At 39.9% G+C, this 16,241-nt stretch overlaps 2 protein-coding genes across 4 annotated transcripts in view; one reads left to right on the top strand and one right to left on the bottom strand.

Annotated features, from left to right (window-relative positions):
- Nucleotides 1-1,845, bottom strand: part of HACD1 (3-hydroxyacyl-CoA dehydratase 1) — an 89,645-nt gene extending 87,800 nt beyond the window's left edge. For 2 of the 3 annotated variants that reach the window (XM_058183667.1, XM_058183668.1), the window contains exon 1: nt 1,646-1,845. In XM_058183667.1, the coding sequence (XP_058039650.1) occupies nt 1,646-1,660 (15 nt within the window). In that variant the 5' untranslated portion in view covers nt 1,661-1,845. The remainder of the gene's footprint in view (nt 1-1,645) is intronic. The other variant, XM_058183674.1, reaches the window with a different exon arrangement.
- Nucleotides 1-16,241, top strand: part of LOC131198719 (macrophage mannose receptor 1-like) — an 83,189-nt gene that overhangs the window by 2,880 nt on the left and 64,068 nt on the right. The window contains exons 2-6 of the mRNA XM_058183661.1: nt 2,703-3,104; nt 6,708-6,881; nt 9,496-9,657; nt 10,087-10,200; nt 10,921-11,067. Coding sequence (XP_058039644.1) covers nt 2,703-3,104; nt 6,708-6,881; nt 9,496-9,657; nt 10,087-10,200; nt 10,921-11,067 — 999 coding nt within the window. The remainder of the gene's footprint in view (nt 1-2,702; nt 3,105-6,707; nt 6,882-9,495; nt 9,658-10,086; nt 10,201-10,920; nt 11,068-16,241) is intronic.

Below are 16,241 nucleotides of genomic sequence, written 5' to 3'. Positions count from 1 at the left end.
ATCCCAATCGAGGAAGGGGCGCAACTGGCGAACCAGGCGAACCTGGTGAAAGGCTCTCCTGGAGACGGCCGTCAAATGATCTTCAAACGACAGCCGTGCATCCAGGAGAACACCCAAGTTGCGCACTTTCCCTTGGGGCCAATAACTCGCCCCCGACAGTCAGCTGCGGCTGCAGCTGACTGTATCGGGGTGCCGGCATCCACAACCACTCTGTCTTGGAGGGATTGAGCTTGAGCCTGTTCCTCCCCATCCAGACCCGTACGGCTTCCAAACACCGGGACAGCACTTCGACAGCTTCGTTGGGGTGGCCCGGGGTGGAAAAGTACAGCTGGGTGTCATCAGCGTACAGCTGATATCTCGCCCCGAAGCCACTGATGATCTCACCCAATGGCTTCATATAGATGTTGAACAGGAGGGGCGAGAGAATCGACCCCTGCGACACCCCACAAGTAAGGTGCCTCGTGGTCGACCTCTGCCCCCCTGTCAACACCGTCTGCGACCAGTCAGAGAGATAGGAGGAGAACCACCGATAAACGGTGCCTCCCACTCCCAACCCCCCCAACTGGCGCAGCAGGATACCATGGTTGATGGTATCAAAAGCCGCTGAGAGATCTAACAGGACCAGAGCAGAGGAATAACCCCTGTCTCTGGCCCTCCAGAGATCATCCACCAACGCGACCAAAGCTGTCTCCGTGCTATATCCGGGTCGGAAGCCTGACTCCAATGGGTCTAGATAGACAGCTTCATCCAGGTATTGGGGTAGCTGCCGTGCCACAGCACTCTCTACAACCTTCGCGATAAAGCGAAGGTTGGAGACCGGACGGTAATTACCTAAAATAGCTGGGTCCAGGGAAGGCTTCTTGAGGAGGGGTCTCACCACCGCCTCCTTCAAGGCGGCAGGGAAAACCCCCTCCAACAAAGAAGCCTTGATAATCCCCTGGAGCCAGCCTCATGTCACTTCCTGTGAGGCCAGCACCAACCAGGAATAGAATAGAATAGAATTTTTTTTTTTATTGGCCAAGTGTGATTGGACACACAAGGAATTTGTCTTGGTGCATATGCTCTCAGTGTACATAAAAGAAAAGATACGTTCATCAAGGTACAACATTTACAACACAATTGATGATCAATATATCAATATAAATCATAAGGATTGCCAGCAACAAGTTATAGTCATACGGGCACGGGTCCAGTAAATATGTAGTGGCATGCAGCCTCCCCAACAACCTGTCCACGTCCTCGGGAGCCACAGGGTCAAACTCATCCCAAACAATCTCAACAAGACGCGACTCCGCCCTCTCACCCGGATCATCCCAATTTCGGTCCAAGCCATCCCGGAGTTGAACGATTTTATCGTATAGATAACCACTAAACTCCTCGGCATGTCCCTGCAATGGGTCATCCTGCACCTCCTAATGGAGGAGAGAGCGGGTCACCCGAAACAGGGCGGCCGGGTGGTTATCTGCCGACACAATGAGGGTGGAAGCATAGGAACGCTTCGCCTCCCTCATTGCCACTAGGTAGGTCTTAGAATAAGACCTAACTAGTGTTCGGTCAGCTGAGAAGATATCCTTATGCATTTTGAAGCATACCTTTCACACATGCATTACCATAATAATTATCATTCCATTGTCTGGGTTATTACCATAATTATCCCCATTGCATCCTACCTTTCTTCTGGAAGTTCATGAAATTCTCCCCTCCTTTTATTTTCAAAACAATATTTACTATGATCATAGACCAGTACAGAAGAATGATCTATAAAACTGGAAAGCGGTTTTTTTAAAAAAATCTTATCACTAGATATTTCCATAAAACAGGACATTCTGCAAGCACTGCATATATAGTATTAGCTTGTTTAATTATTTTGAGTATTGCTAAAACAATGCAATAGTAAGCTTTATCACTATTGGTGATAATTATATGTTTCCTGGTATTGTCAGTGAGAAAGACCAACTGTCAAACAGCAAGAGTTCGTTCTCATCATCTGTATTCTGTTTCCTAATGGCTTAAGCCAAACACAACGGGCGGAAATTGGTTATGGATGAGATAAGTTTAGGCCAACCTTTTACTGAAACAGAAGATTTTCTAGGTCATAATTCTGCAGAAAATCTATCTATTGTCTCTCAGGAATAAAGTATAAAGTAAAATGAAGTGCAATTGATTTAGAAATTACTTACATGATAAATATAAACAATAAAAACTGGCTTTACTTTATCTGGCCTTAAAATTCCAAAAGACTATCAGAGCAAACCAAAATCTCTTGCAGCCATCTAATAGTTATCCATATTTTTGAAGTTCAAGTAATATAGTTAAATACAACAGTATTTCAAATTTCCAGGTAGGAATAGCACATTTGTATACTATGGTCTGTAGGAAAAGAGATAGGTAATATAATTTCATCAAAAGAAATTAATTATAGTTTATTACAATTTGCAAAACTGTGACCAGAAATTTAGCTGTTAGTAATGATTATACTGTTTCATTTTATTTGAATCTATCAATCCTATGAAAGTTTAGCATGCTCAAATTCAATATGTGTTAACCCTTAACTCCCTTTTAGAAGTTGTCTATTTAGGAGTTGTATCTTCTAATCTGGAAGACATATGTTTAATTCATTGATATGCAAGACTAGTTCTTTTTAACCAGTTCTATGGCCAATTCTTGCTTTACTTACCTTTAACTTATTTTTATATCTATAGATACAAGCACATTTCTAATATATAATGAAGAGCATAAAGTCTGTGTATATGTTCAGGCTGCCACCTATGTCACAACGGCTGCTTGTAGTTATGAAACTGAGGCACAAAAATTCAAGTGGATTTCCAGATACCAATTGATGAGTGTTTCCAAGAAATTATGTTTGGGAGTCGCTTCAAAAATTGACTGGACACCAGTTGAATTGTATCCATGCGACTCAACAAGTAGCCTTCAGAAATGGGAGTGCAAAAATGACACACTTTTTGCTATCCAAAATGCAAGCCTGCATTTCAACTACGGCAACAGAAATGAAAAAAGAATTATGCTCTACCAAGGATCAGGCTTATGGAGTAGATGGAAAGTCCATGGAACTAAAGATGATTTATGCTCCCGGGGCTATGAAGGTAAACTGCTCATTCTTGCTTGCTCTCTCCCTCTTGCATCCAGTGATGTCCACATAATGTAGTAAAAAAAAAAAAGTTGAAATGTTGGCAGATCAAACAAAAAAAAAATTCATTCATTCATTATTTATTTATTTATTATGTTTTCTGAAAAAGGAAAAATAAAAACACATTGAAATATACAAAATATTAAAATTCAGTTAAAAATTACAACACATTAAAAAGAAATCCACAGTTATTCTTAAAAGTCACATTAGATTAGAACAGATTACATTCAGTGCCTTTTGAATTCTTAAAGAACTAATATTAGAACCACATTAGAAGCTGACAAAAATAGCCAAGCTAATAAGAATTAACTAGCAAAATAATTAGAATGAATGTATTATTTTTAACTAATATGAAGCAATCCATCCACCATATATTAGCCAATTGGACAAAACTTCATGTTGAAAGAAACGCAAATGTGGGATGTGATAAGGCAGAATTTTACTTAAAGGGCTTCCAAATTAAATTAAAATTAGTTCAAAATTATATGTAAGATTGCTGTATATCTCAGACTTACTTTGACAGACCCCCATTGAAAATATGAGATGTAACTTTTATGGAAAAGCATAGTGTATCTCAGTGATGCTCTGACATAAAGTCAGCTCAATATATTTCATAGAAATATGACATTTGATCTCACAAAAAAAAGAACAATTGACAGAAAGTCAGTATTTAAAAATTGTTTCATCCTAAAATGAATCTTGTTGTAGAACTGCCTGGCTTTTTGGCATTGTTACTATAAATGAAAAATAATGATTCAAAACTAATTGTTATATTTCCAACAGTTCCTTTCTATATATATTATACATTTGGCAATCAGCTATAGAGCAATATTCCAAAGAGAAAATACATCAATTTATTTGAATGTAATATTGACATAAATACAACATTCCTTCCCCTATTGATATTCCCATTCTTGCTTATAAATTGTCCTATTTAATTATGCATCTGTTTAATTGTGCAGTCTTTGAGTTGTTCAGTTTCTGAATCATATTTCTGTAAGCAGGCACACACACACTCTCAACAAATATTCTGAATTTTGCGATATAAACTTTTCAAAGTTGGTCAAATCTTCAATATTCCACTCAGTTTTTGTAGTTCTTTTTAAATTATACTACTTACTAGAAGATGTTAAAAATATTTCTGACCTTTCAAATGAAATAGTCTCAAAATATTTCATCTTTGTTTTATTAAAGGTTAAACTTTGCAATATATCCTTGTAAATATAACCTTGAATTGTTATATTTTCATTGATTATTTTAACATATTTTCCTCTATTATAGTAGTAAATATTTAATATTAAAGCAACAGAAGCTTTGAACTCTTTTTTATTTGATTCATACTCTAAATAAGATATTTATAATCAAATGCTCTCCTATGCACATCTATTTGTCAGGGCTTCTAATTGCTCATTTCTTTATTTATGTCATACGCAAAATTAAAATTGAATAATACACTTCAATGTTCCACCAAAATATCTTATACATTTAATGTTCAATCTTTTCTTTTCAATTTCATGAAAAACAAATTGGTAAAGTAGAAGGCAGTTATTAGGTGAATAGGCAGAAAACAGTGAAGTAACGCTGAGAGATCTATTATAGAATCATCCTGAAATTTGGCAATTCCATGCATATCAAATTCTCTTGTGTATATGTGTGCCTGCATGTCTGTGTATGTGGTATGTGCCTTTGTTTCAGTATTGATTCCTGGCAATGCCTGTACATGTCCCTGCAGTTTTCTTGCCGATATTTTATTGTCTGCTTTCTAGGGTTGAGAGAGAATGGCTGGTCCCAGGTATCCAGCTGACTTTGTGCCTGAACTAGAATTTACATTTATTTATTTATTTATTTATTTATTTATTTATTTATTTATTTATTTATTTATTTATTTATTTGTCATAACAGCATACATAAGCATAAGCATGAAGTATCTATACAGCATATAAGTATATATATGAGTATAAGCATGTAATAACTATATAAATTGTATATAATGAAAGGAAAAAGTAGGACAGGAATGGTAGGCACGTTTGTGCTCTTATGCACACCCCTTACAGACCTCTTAGGAAAGGGGTGAGGTCAATAGTAGACAGTTTTTGGTTAAAGCTTTGGGGACTTTGAGAAGAGACCACAGAGTCAGGTAGTGTATTCCAAGCATTAACAACTCTGTTACTGAAGTCATATTTTCTGCAATCAAGATTGGAGTGGTTAATATTAAGTTTAAATCTATTGTTTGCTCTGGTATTGCTGTGATTGAAGCTGAAGTAGTCTTCAATAGGAAGGACATTGCAATAGATGATTCTATGAGTTAAACACAGGTCCTGTCGAAGGCAGCAGAGTTCTAAGTTTTCTAAACCCAGGATTGCAAGTCTGGTGGCATAAGGTATTTTGTTGTATTTAGAGGAATGAAGAACTCTTCTTGTAAAATATTTCTGGACACGTTCAATTTATTGATGTCTGAAATGTGGTATGGGTTCCAGACAGGCGAACTATATTCAAGAATTGGTCTAGCAAATGTTTTGTAAGCTCTGGTTAGTAGTGTAGTGTTTCTGGAGAAGAAGCTACATAAGATTAGGTTTACAACTCTTAATGCCTTTTTTGTGATGTAGTTGCAGTGGGCTTTGGCACTTAGGTCATTGGATATGAAGACTCCAAGGTCTTTGAGAGGGTGGGGGTCATCTGTAAGATAATGTCCATCGAGTTTGTATTTAGCATTTAGATTCTTTTTTCCAATGTGTAAGACAGAGCATTTACTGGTTGAGATTTGGAGTTGCCAGGTTTTAAACCATTCTGACACAAAGTCAAAGTCTTTTTGAAGGGTAGCTGTATTGTTGGTAGTGTTAAACAGTTTGACATCGTCAGCAAAGAGAACACAATTACTTTTAATATGGTCGCAGAGATCATTAATGTATATTATGAAGAGTGTTGGTCCAAGAACACTGCCTTGGGGAACGCCACTATTGACAGGAACAGGATTTGATAGGGCACTGCCTATTTTGACCACTTCTTGTCCGTTTGACAGGAACACTGTTATCCAATTTTGGAGGGGTCCAGAGATGCCATAGGATTTTAGTTTGAGGAGAAGTTTGTCGTGTACCATTGAGTCAAAAACTTTACAGACGTCTACAAAAACTTTACAGAAGTCTATGTAAATTGTATCTATTGTTTTGCCTTGATCAAGAATAGTAGTCCATATATTTTTGCAGTGAAGAAGTTGTAAGTTATATGATAATTTTTTATTATGTAACTTACAACTTTGTTCTGGTTTCTAGCCTACTGCCTTAACCATTACATAGAACTGGCTCTCTTTACCAAATTGTGGAGCCCTTCACACTGTCATGCAGATCCAAAAAACCTGTATCACACTGCTTGTGCCAACTTCCATTTGTTTACACTATCGTGTATGCAGAAAGTAGAGATATACTGAAGATCTCACAGTATTCACTTTAGACACTGCGCCATTAGCTTTGGCAGGAGAATTTTCCTTTTTCTTCTCTCTAGGAATCAGCATTTCTTACAAGTATGCAAATTATTTAATTATTTCTTCTCCCCTTCATTCCAGATTTATTTACCTTAAAAGGCAACAGCAATGGGGCTCCTTGTGTATTCCCTTTCCAGTTTGCTACCAAGTGGTATGCAGAATGTACAATTGAAGGAAGGACTGATGGTTTGCTGTGGTGTTCAACTACTAGGGATTATAACAAAGACATGAAATATGGATTCTGTCCTGTGAATTGTAAGGATTTTTCAAGAGAAGTTTGGATCATGAAGTGTTATTATGGTACTATGTAACTATGTAACACTGTTGTATAGAGGAAATACTTGCTTTTTAAAGACTAATATTTGTTTGTTTAGTGAGAGAATATAAACAGATTATCTCTAGGTGGTATATAAAAATAATCAAACACACAGAAAACAACATATGCCATTAAATAGCAACTGAAGCAGTAAAGAGTGATCAGAATTCATTATAACACAGTGATGGCTAACCTTTTCCAGACCGAGTGCCCAAAGCGTGCATGCACAGGCCCAAACCCCCTAAATTCAATGCGCACATCACCCATGCATGTATCCTGACCCCACACATGCACCTCACTCCATGTGCATGCACATATGGACCCCCCATGTGCCCCATTCCTGTACATGCATGGCAGAGATCCGATGACCAGCTGGCTGGTGGGAGGTGCATGCACATGCACTGCAGAGCTGAACTGGGGTGACAGCTCACACGCCCCACAGAGAGAGCCCTGCGTGCCACCTATTGCATGTATGTCATAGGTTTGCCATCACGGTTATAGCATATAGCTCAGAAAATTGGAAAGTCTACTCATCCAGAATCTGAGCCCTGGGGAAAACACTAGCTCTTGATTGTCTTTCTGAAAGGGTTGGGGCCAATAATGGAGATGGATGAATATTGTTCCAGGTAGGAGGTGCTACCAAGAAGTCACACTTCTAAGATCCATAAGGTGATATCACTTCAGTAAAGGAACCAAGTGTGTATTCACTTTATTGGACCTGTGGGACTGTCAAATGCATTTGAGAGCAGAAAGTTTTGCAAATAGCCCTCTCCTGTGCAATATATGGTGGCGGGAACTAGTTAAGTGTAGTAACTAAGGCATAACACTAGAAAGCAGCAAGCCAGTTGGGTGACATTGGACATTGAGGGCAATGACAAACTACTTCTAAAACCTTACCAAAAAAGGTTTGCAGGGGACTTGGAGAGAGAGGGTGGGAGGCAGGGAGAGAGAGCGAGAATGAGAAAGAGAGAACAATATAGGACTTTATAGATGATAACCAACTCTGCACCCAGAAACTTAGTGAGCTGCTTCAGTTCACTGAGTAGAGTTATGCAGACACAATTTTTCATTTTTTTGCATTGTGGACCAGTTGAAGTTCCTGGATATATTGAAAATCAGGGCCACATTAAGTATGTTGCAATAATTCAAAAAGTATTAGGGAGTCAATGTGGTTAATGTATGCAATTAATATGCAATATGATTAAACATTACATTGTAAACCATCAATTAAGTACAGAGCATATTTTGTAAGCATGTTATATAGCATACTATATAACTCATTTCTAGTATGAATTTGGGTTGTATGATAAGCAGCAACTATAGCATTGTTTAGATGGTGAAGGCTAATTCAGGAAAAAGTGGAACTGCAACCTGACCTTTTGACACGTTTGTTTTGCACATTGTCTTCTGTATGGTCTTGCAAAATTGTCTAGCTTACGGGAAGCATGACAGATAACTCTGATCTCCTTCCTGAATTTTATAATTGAAGAACTTTCATTTCAAAGCATTTCATTTCTGCCTCTTCTTTTGGAGTTAATATTGATATAACGGAGACCACTTCTATATTAAGCAGTTAATGAATTAGCAGCCAGTTTTCTTGTCCCAAAAGTTCTTTTTCAAAAGTCAACTAGACTTTGTTTTTTTCTTTAAAGCTTCTTCGGGTTTTTTCCCCCCCCTGTTCTTCAGAAGCTTCTTGGATGAGAAGCTCATGGGAGAACCATGACCTGGATGACTGGGAATCTCTAGTCATTCAGCTTTTATCTTTCTAATTATTTGATCCTAGTCCCTATGACAAGTACCCTGTAGCAGAAAAACTCAGAAGCTGTGGTTCTACGATTCGTTTATGAAACTAAGGGACAATTTGTTCATCTGTAGCTGCTGTGAACATATTCACATATTATGCTCAGTTAAAGTAAAAATAAATGATTTATGACTTAACCACAACTTGTTACACCATCTAATTAATGTTTAATGTGGTATGTTCTAATGAAATTAGGCTCTAGACCTAGATGGAGAAAAGGCTGCTATTAAATACATACATACATACATACACACATACATACATACATACATACACACAGTGTAATCATTTGTTCAAGGACTCATCAGAAATTGACTGTAATTCAGCGGCACCTACCTATGGTTATTGCAGCCTTTCAGAATTCTGATGACCTTCAGCTGTGTTAACATTCCTACTACATAGACCTGAGACAAGGTTGACTCAAAGCATAAATTAGTAAATAAATCATGGAATCCATAGGCTAGGACATCAATAGAAAGATTGCCTGGAGTGATAGGCATTCACATATCTGGAATGTACCAATTTCAGACATTAGTGCAAAATTGCCTCTTCTCTCTGTATAAACTATTACTTAGACATCTAGACTTTGCCTATTAAAGTCTTATGCTTTCTTTCGGCTGCTTGATCAAATAATTTTATTTTTAAATATAGGAAGAATCCTTACAGTGCTGAATTATGAAAGCGAGATTAGTATGATATTGTTTTATTGTTTTAAAACCATGGGAAATATGGATACACCTTTCTTTTAACAGCTGATGCAGGCATCTATTGGACTACAGACCCTGTGACAAATGTCCAGTATCAAATAAACTCAGACGCTGCTCTAACCTGGTTCCAAGCTAGTAAAAGTTGTCAACAACAAGGTGCCAATTTGTTGGGTATCACAGAGGTACATGAACAAATGTACCTTACAGGTAAATAATCTAAAGTCCATTAATATTTTGTAGCATTTTATACAGTATAATCAGAGTTAAAATAAAGAGGAGACCATATCAGTTTAATCCCAATCCTGCCTATAGCAAGTATTGGCATGCCCAGGGTTATTATCTATCTATTGTTATGTTCCTTCTTATTTGGAAAATCAGGATTCACAATTGCTCAGAAGTGGTTCCACCCTGAACTGTGAATGTAACCTGTCTTGGCAGGGTAGGTGGCTCTGTTAGTATTCTTCTACCATAAACAATTCAGGACGTAACAAGTTTTGTAGTATTGTGGTTGCAGAAATGTAAGACGCAACTAACTGAATGCTTCATGTCTCCCAATAATTGTTGTAATTGTTCCTGCATGCTACACAGTGTACATTCCTGAAACAGATGCATTGCTAGATGTTGATCCTTTTTCAGGCTTAACTTCTACTTTGAGTACTGCACTCTGGTTTGGTCTTAACAGTTTGGATTTCAACAGTGGCTGGCAATGGAGTGGTGGCTATCCTTTCAGATATTTGAATTGGGCACCAGGTAATTTTCTTTTATGTTAACAGACACATTTTAAAAAATTGCTTTAATTTGTTTTTGCATTAAAACTTTATGTCACCTAATTTTTCCTATTTTATTTGGATAAAAGAAGTTAAATGGTTTCTTCAGCAGTTGGTATATTTCTCCCTTCCACCTACTCTTTCTGAATGCTTTAATTCAGTGGCCCCCAAGCTTTTGGGCATTGGACCGATTCCATGGAGAGAGGTTTTTCTGTGGACTCAAAGGGTCATGGTTTTGTGTGCTGCCTGCATCCCTTGGATGGGGCTTTGCTTGTTTGTGTGGCCCTGTTTCTGGCATGCCACAGACCAGTGACAGTACACAGACCAGGGATTGGGAACCCCTGCTTTAATTCCTGTCTTCAGTTCAAACATACACAGAAAAACCAACATAGGTTGTTCTTTGGACAATGTGGAAAGCCATTGCCTGTATTTTGTGTTTCCAGCACACACAGTTTAAGGAGGAAAGGTGCAGGATTGGGGATAGGGAGAGCAAGAAAGGATTGAAAGATAGTAGGGGTGACTCTTTTTATCAGGCTGCTAAGCAGGCATGAGCCTAGTCTTCATATTCTTACATATTCTAAAGATCTTTTGAACATGTTGCACAGTCTTGTCCATATTCACATCTCCATTATGTTCAACAAAGTTTTACAAAATTATGCAAGAAGTTAATAACACCCTTTTGCCTTCTACTTGTTTCCTGAAGGAAGCCCTTCCCCAGAGCCTGGGAAGATCTGTGGAGTATTAAATCCTGGTAAAGCAGCCAAGTGGGAAAGCATGGAATGTGTTAAAAAACTTGGTTACATTTGTAAAAAAGGAAATGCCACTCTGAACAACTTCATTATTCCTTCAGGTAGGTTAGTAAATGTAATGTGGAGATAAACTGACAAAATTGGTGTTGCCCTGATGGAAAATAGCAATAGTATTTAGACTTATATAGCGCTTCACAGTGCTTTACAGCCCTCTCTAAGCAGTCTAAGTGTCAGCATCAGTGGTGGGTTGCTGCCAGTTCAAACTGGTGCGGGCGAACTGGTAGTTCCGACGATCAGCTGGGCCCGCCCACCCAGCCCTGCCCTATCCTGTCCTATATTTTCTTCTTTCTGGCTCAGCTGATTTGTGTGGCAGAACTGAATTCTGTGCCTCAGCTGTTCTACTTACTGAGGCTGCCTTAGAAGGAAAGCAGCTGACCTTCAAACTGCTGTATTTTGAACTCGGTTTGCAAGTGTGTTAGGCGTGTGCTCAGCGCACACTCACAGAATCAGTTGTTAAACCAGTTGCAGCCCACCACTGGTCAGCATATTGCCCCTAATAATATGGGTCCTCATTTTACCCATCTCGGAAGGATAGAAGGCTGAGTCAACCCTGAGCCGCTGTGATTTGAACTGCTGAACTGCAACCAGCAGTCAGCAGAAGTGGCTTGTTGTATTCTAACCATTGTGCCACCACAGCTCCTAATGTTCTTAGAAAAGATAGTGTTCTAAGTTTTCTTAAAATGCATTTGTGAGTCCTGTCATAATGTTCATACCAAGGGAACCCTTTAAATTTTCTAGTCCTACGAAAGTCTAGCTTTAGGAACTGATATTAGCTGACTCAGAAATATATAATAAACTATATCAGGTTCAGAAGCCTCTAATTTCCAGTAATAACAATTGATGAGGATTGGGGAAGTCCTTGGTGCTCTCTGAGCTTGGTTCTTTTTTTGCAGACATTTGACTACCCAAACTAGGAAACACCATCAGTGTTAATCAACAATAGGAATGTTTCAATAAATTTCTATATAAAACTTTGGTATGAATAATTCAGGTGTATGCTATCAATTTTTTCCATTATTTCCTCATCAGATTTATATAGTGATGGGATTCAAAATTTTAACTACCGGTTCTGTGGGAATGGCTTGGTGGGTCTGGCTTGGTGGGTCTGGTTTGGTAAGCATGACTTGGTGGTCATGTGACTAGATGGGCATGGCTGGGTGGGCTTTGGGGGGGGGTGCCTTGCCTGGCTTCTCCTCACCCCTTTCCTCCCAGATACTCCTTGCCATGTCTTGCATGTTATGGTGAGAGAGGAAGCTTTTTCAAAGTCATCTTCCCCTTGATACTAGCCAATAAGATGATATTTTGAATAGAATACAATAACAGAGTTGGAAGGGACCTTGGAGGTCTTCTAGTCCAAGCCCCTACTTAGGCAGAAAACCCTACATCACTTCAGACAAAGGGCTGAGACTTCAAGTGAGGCGTGCGCTGCATCCTCACTTACCCCCACCAGCAGTTCTGGGCTGAGCAGCTGTTGGGCTTTCCTGGCTGGCTGCAACTGCAACCTTACCTTCCTCCCAGAGCTGGTGGGAGAGGGGAAAGAGAGCCATGGATGAGCCATCACCGCTCGGCTCCCTGCCAGCCCACATCTTACCCCCAGCCAGGTTCTCCGCAGCTGCTGGGCCTCACCTGCCAGCTGGTGTGGGGTGTGGGTGACTAGGGAGCATAAGGCAATGCCACCCACATTGCCCCTCTGCTAGCCGCCCCTTCCTCCCTCACCTGCCAGCTCAAGTGCTTCAACCAACTGTCAGCTCGAGTGTTTCCAACTATGAAAACGGTGTGAGCCCCATGGGCTGGAAGGTAAGGCTGATGGCAGGGAAGGGAGATCTGTTCTCAGCTTGCTGTACTCAGCTGAAGGGCTGCCTTGGTGGAGAGGGACATGGGCTCAGTCCCTTTTCAGGCCCTGCTCTGGGCTGCCGCCTGCTCGACCTCTGTTCTGCCTCAGGTTCCACATTCAGCCTGTGACAAGGGGACATGCTTCTTCCAGGCCAGCCTGGCCATCACATGGGCAAATGGGCAGTCATCTGGGGAGGCATTTTCTCTCAGCCGGAGGCCTCGTGGAAGCTGAATCTGGGTGGTCCATGCTCAGCCAAAGAGTTTGGCCTGGCAGGTGAGGGAGGGGTGTCTGGCAGCAGAGAGATGTGGGCCACGAAGCCTTGTACTCCCTGGTTGTCCCCCGCCCACTGGCAGGTGAGACACAGCAGCTGCGAAGAATCACCCAGTTCCCGGGAGACTGGCCAGACGTCTATCAGGCTTGGGCTAGGCAGACTGTCTGGCTTATGAGGTGTTGGTAGTCATCGGACTGATGCTGGGTCACTGCTCAGGATGAAACGAGGCCTAGATACGGTTGGCTGCAGGGTGAGGCAATCTGACAGGGGTAGGCAGATGCTGCCTGGGAGGAGGTGAGAACAGGCCTACAGGGCCAGCTGCAGGGCAAGGCAATAAAATGGGGTAGCCGGCAGCCGGGCTGGTGCAGATCAACCACTTTTCCCAGGCACCTGGCTGTGCTTACCTATTCTGCTGCTGGAGCAGATGGGAGCAGCCCAAGGCAGGCATTCGGGACCAGGCCAAGATGAGCATGAGGCCGCTGTGTCGTAGGCCGCAGCAAAGGCAGGCAAGCAGACTGGGTTGTGTGGCTTTGTGGTTGAGGCAAGGGAGTCAAAAAGCAACTGCATCAGCCAAGGTGTGCCAGGTCAATAAGTAGTGGTGGGATGGGGTGGGGTGGGGTGAGGCTTGCCAGAAATTTAACAACCGATTTTCCCGAACCGGCTCAAATCGACTGAATCTCACCACTGGATTTATATCTCAAGGTATCTTCAGAAGTTCAGGATGGTGTAGAAATAATTATTTTCTCCTATTTCCCACTTCCCAGTCTTGTGTAAGAGGTTGGGCTGCGAGACACTGGCTGGCCCTTTAGTCACTGAAGAAGCTTCCATGATGCCAGCCTTAACCATCATATCACAGAGGTTCTTTTTGCTTTATTATTTTTTTCCTGGAACTGTAAAATCCACCAAGGCATGTGTGAAGTTAAAGACATCCCTTTAGATTAAAAAAAAATCTGAGCCCACAAATGCCAAATCTTAGCATTAGACTGAACATAAAAATGAAGTGAAAATGTCATTGTTCCATCAAGCTTTCTTTGTTTCTTCACCATAATAATTCAGAGTGCCAAGGGAAGTATTTTGCAATTGCACAATTAGACAACAGGAAGTCAAACTCTTTGCTATCTGTAGAAAAACATCTGTACAGTTCCTTAGTGCCTGCCCATCCTGATCCCACAGACAATCTTTTTGTTTCTTTTCTTTTCCATCCTTCTGTTCCTCATTATTAACTATCTGTATCCCTTTCTTGACTTAACATTCTCTATCCTATTTCTTGACTCTGGAAACCCAGGTTTCCTGTATACATCAGTTTGCCCTTAAAGCATTTTCAAAAGAAGACATTGCACTAATTCAGAAAACAGTGGCCTTCAAGAGTAAAAATTATTTACCTCTGATATTTTTTTTTGCAATTTCTTTTAAATCACAGTTTAAAATTAAAACAATAACAACAATTCTGCAATGAACTTGTGGCTATTCTATTTTTTCATTGGCAGGATTTTATTTTTTTTAATCCCAACATATTTCCTGATTCCTGATCACAGTGGATGCATCCAGGGAAAGGATGTGGTATTGAGGTATTTGGTGCTTCTGCTCATAGGGACTGTTGTAGATTCCCCCCCAACATACACACACACATACTACCAGACAAATACTAGCAAAAGAAACTTATTACCATAGCGCAGGACCAAATTTAGCCTATACCCAAACTTGGTCAGATTTTATTTTTGTCTTCCTCCATCAATGCTCTGTGCATTGCTTCTTCCCCTTCATTTCCAGATCCTCAGTTAACCAAGGAGCAAACTAGGACTGGTCATCTGAGAAAGGACATTTGGGAATAATTGTATAAAAAGTCTGGATTGCCTCACATTGTCATGGACAACCATATTCCTGATAGATTTGTCTGCCAGATTGTGGGAAAACTTCTTTTGGTTTCTGAATAGTTGAGAATCATCCCAATCCATCAGATGTCAATTGTAGTTGAGATGAACAGAACTTGCCTTATAGAGGTTGCTGGTAGCTGACAAACCTCTTTGGACCAGGATAGATATGATTCTGGCAAAAGAGTGGTAGAAATGGCCTCCGTAATCAAATCACAAGGCAACTATTCTGATGCAAAAATGAGATTGTTGTACGTCCAGTTATGTGGCTGAACCTGAGATTACCTAAAGAAGCTCATGGAGGCCAGGAACTCATAGGTCTTACTTGTCCCATCCCCTGAAGCATTGAAGTTCCCTGTCACTAGCAGGTATATGGTGAGGAGAGGGTTTCCAGCTTGAAAAGGAAGACCAGATCTAGTGATCAGGAAATATACAGTTTGCTCGTAAAAACCTATTTGTTAATTATCCCAATGTGTCATGCCAATTCATTGGTATACTTTCCTCTAATTTTTCCTTGGTGTTTCCTGAAAACAGATCCAGGTGTTTCCTAAACATATTTATAGCTTGCTTTCTCTCTGGGCTTATCTGCGTTGCCTGAACAGGCCCACAACCATTTTTGGAAGGTAAAAACAAAAGCCATTGCTCTGTATTGACCTGCTCTCATTCCAAATGCAAAATTTGTGTCTATATTTCTGCTTCCATGTTAAAGAAACTTTCCTCCCTATTGTCACCTCAAGTGTCTGTCTTCTTTGGTTGACTGCTTTGTTAGTGGTCAGCCCAGCGGTTCACAAACTACTTTGCAAAGGCACAAACAGCCACTAAGCTGAACTAATTATAATTCTCTTCTATAAAGTTTTCAGTGATTATCAATAATGCCATAATAACACATTAGTTCTAACACTTGTCGTGTAAAAGGAAAGTTATTGCTTCAAAATACTGCATAATTTTTAAAAACAATTTCCCCCCTGAGCTTCCTATTTTTCCATGGATTTTCTTTAAAAAAAGTCAAATGTTATATAAGTTTAAGGTTTTTCTAATAACTCAAAAATCCATGAAACAATCAATGCTGGATTCTCATACCCAGAGAAATAAATAATAATTTATTAGCACAGAATAGCTCAGATAATAAAAATAACTAAATACCATTGTATAATTATTTTATAAATAATTTAAGATTTCCATACATTTCTCTTGGTTTTGTAATTAGAAACCTTCTACTCTGAAGGCTGATATTGCAGC

This window comes from Ahaetulla prasina, chromosome 4, assembly GCF_028640845.1.
Source record: "Ahaetulla prasina isolate Xishuangbanna chromosome 4, ASM2864084v1, whole genome shotgun sequence".
NCBI lineage: Eukaryota > Metazoa > Chordata > Lepidosauria > Squamata > Colubridae > Ahaetulla > Ahaetulla prasina.
Note: the sequence above shows the minus strand (reverse complement) of the source record. Positions and strands in the feature narration are given on the sequence as shown.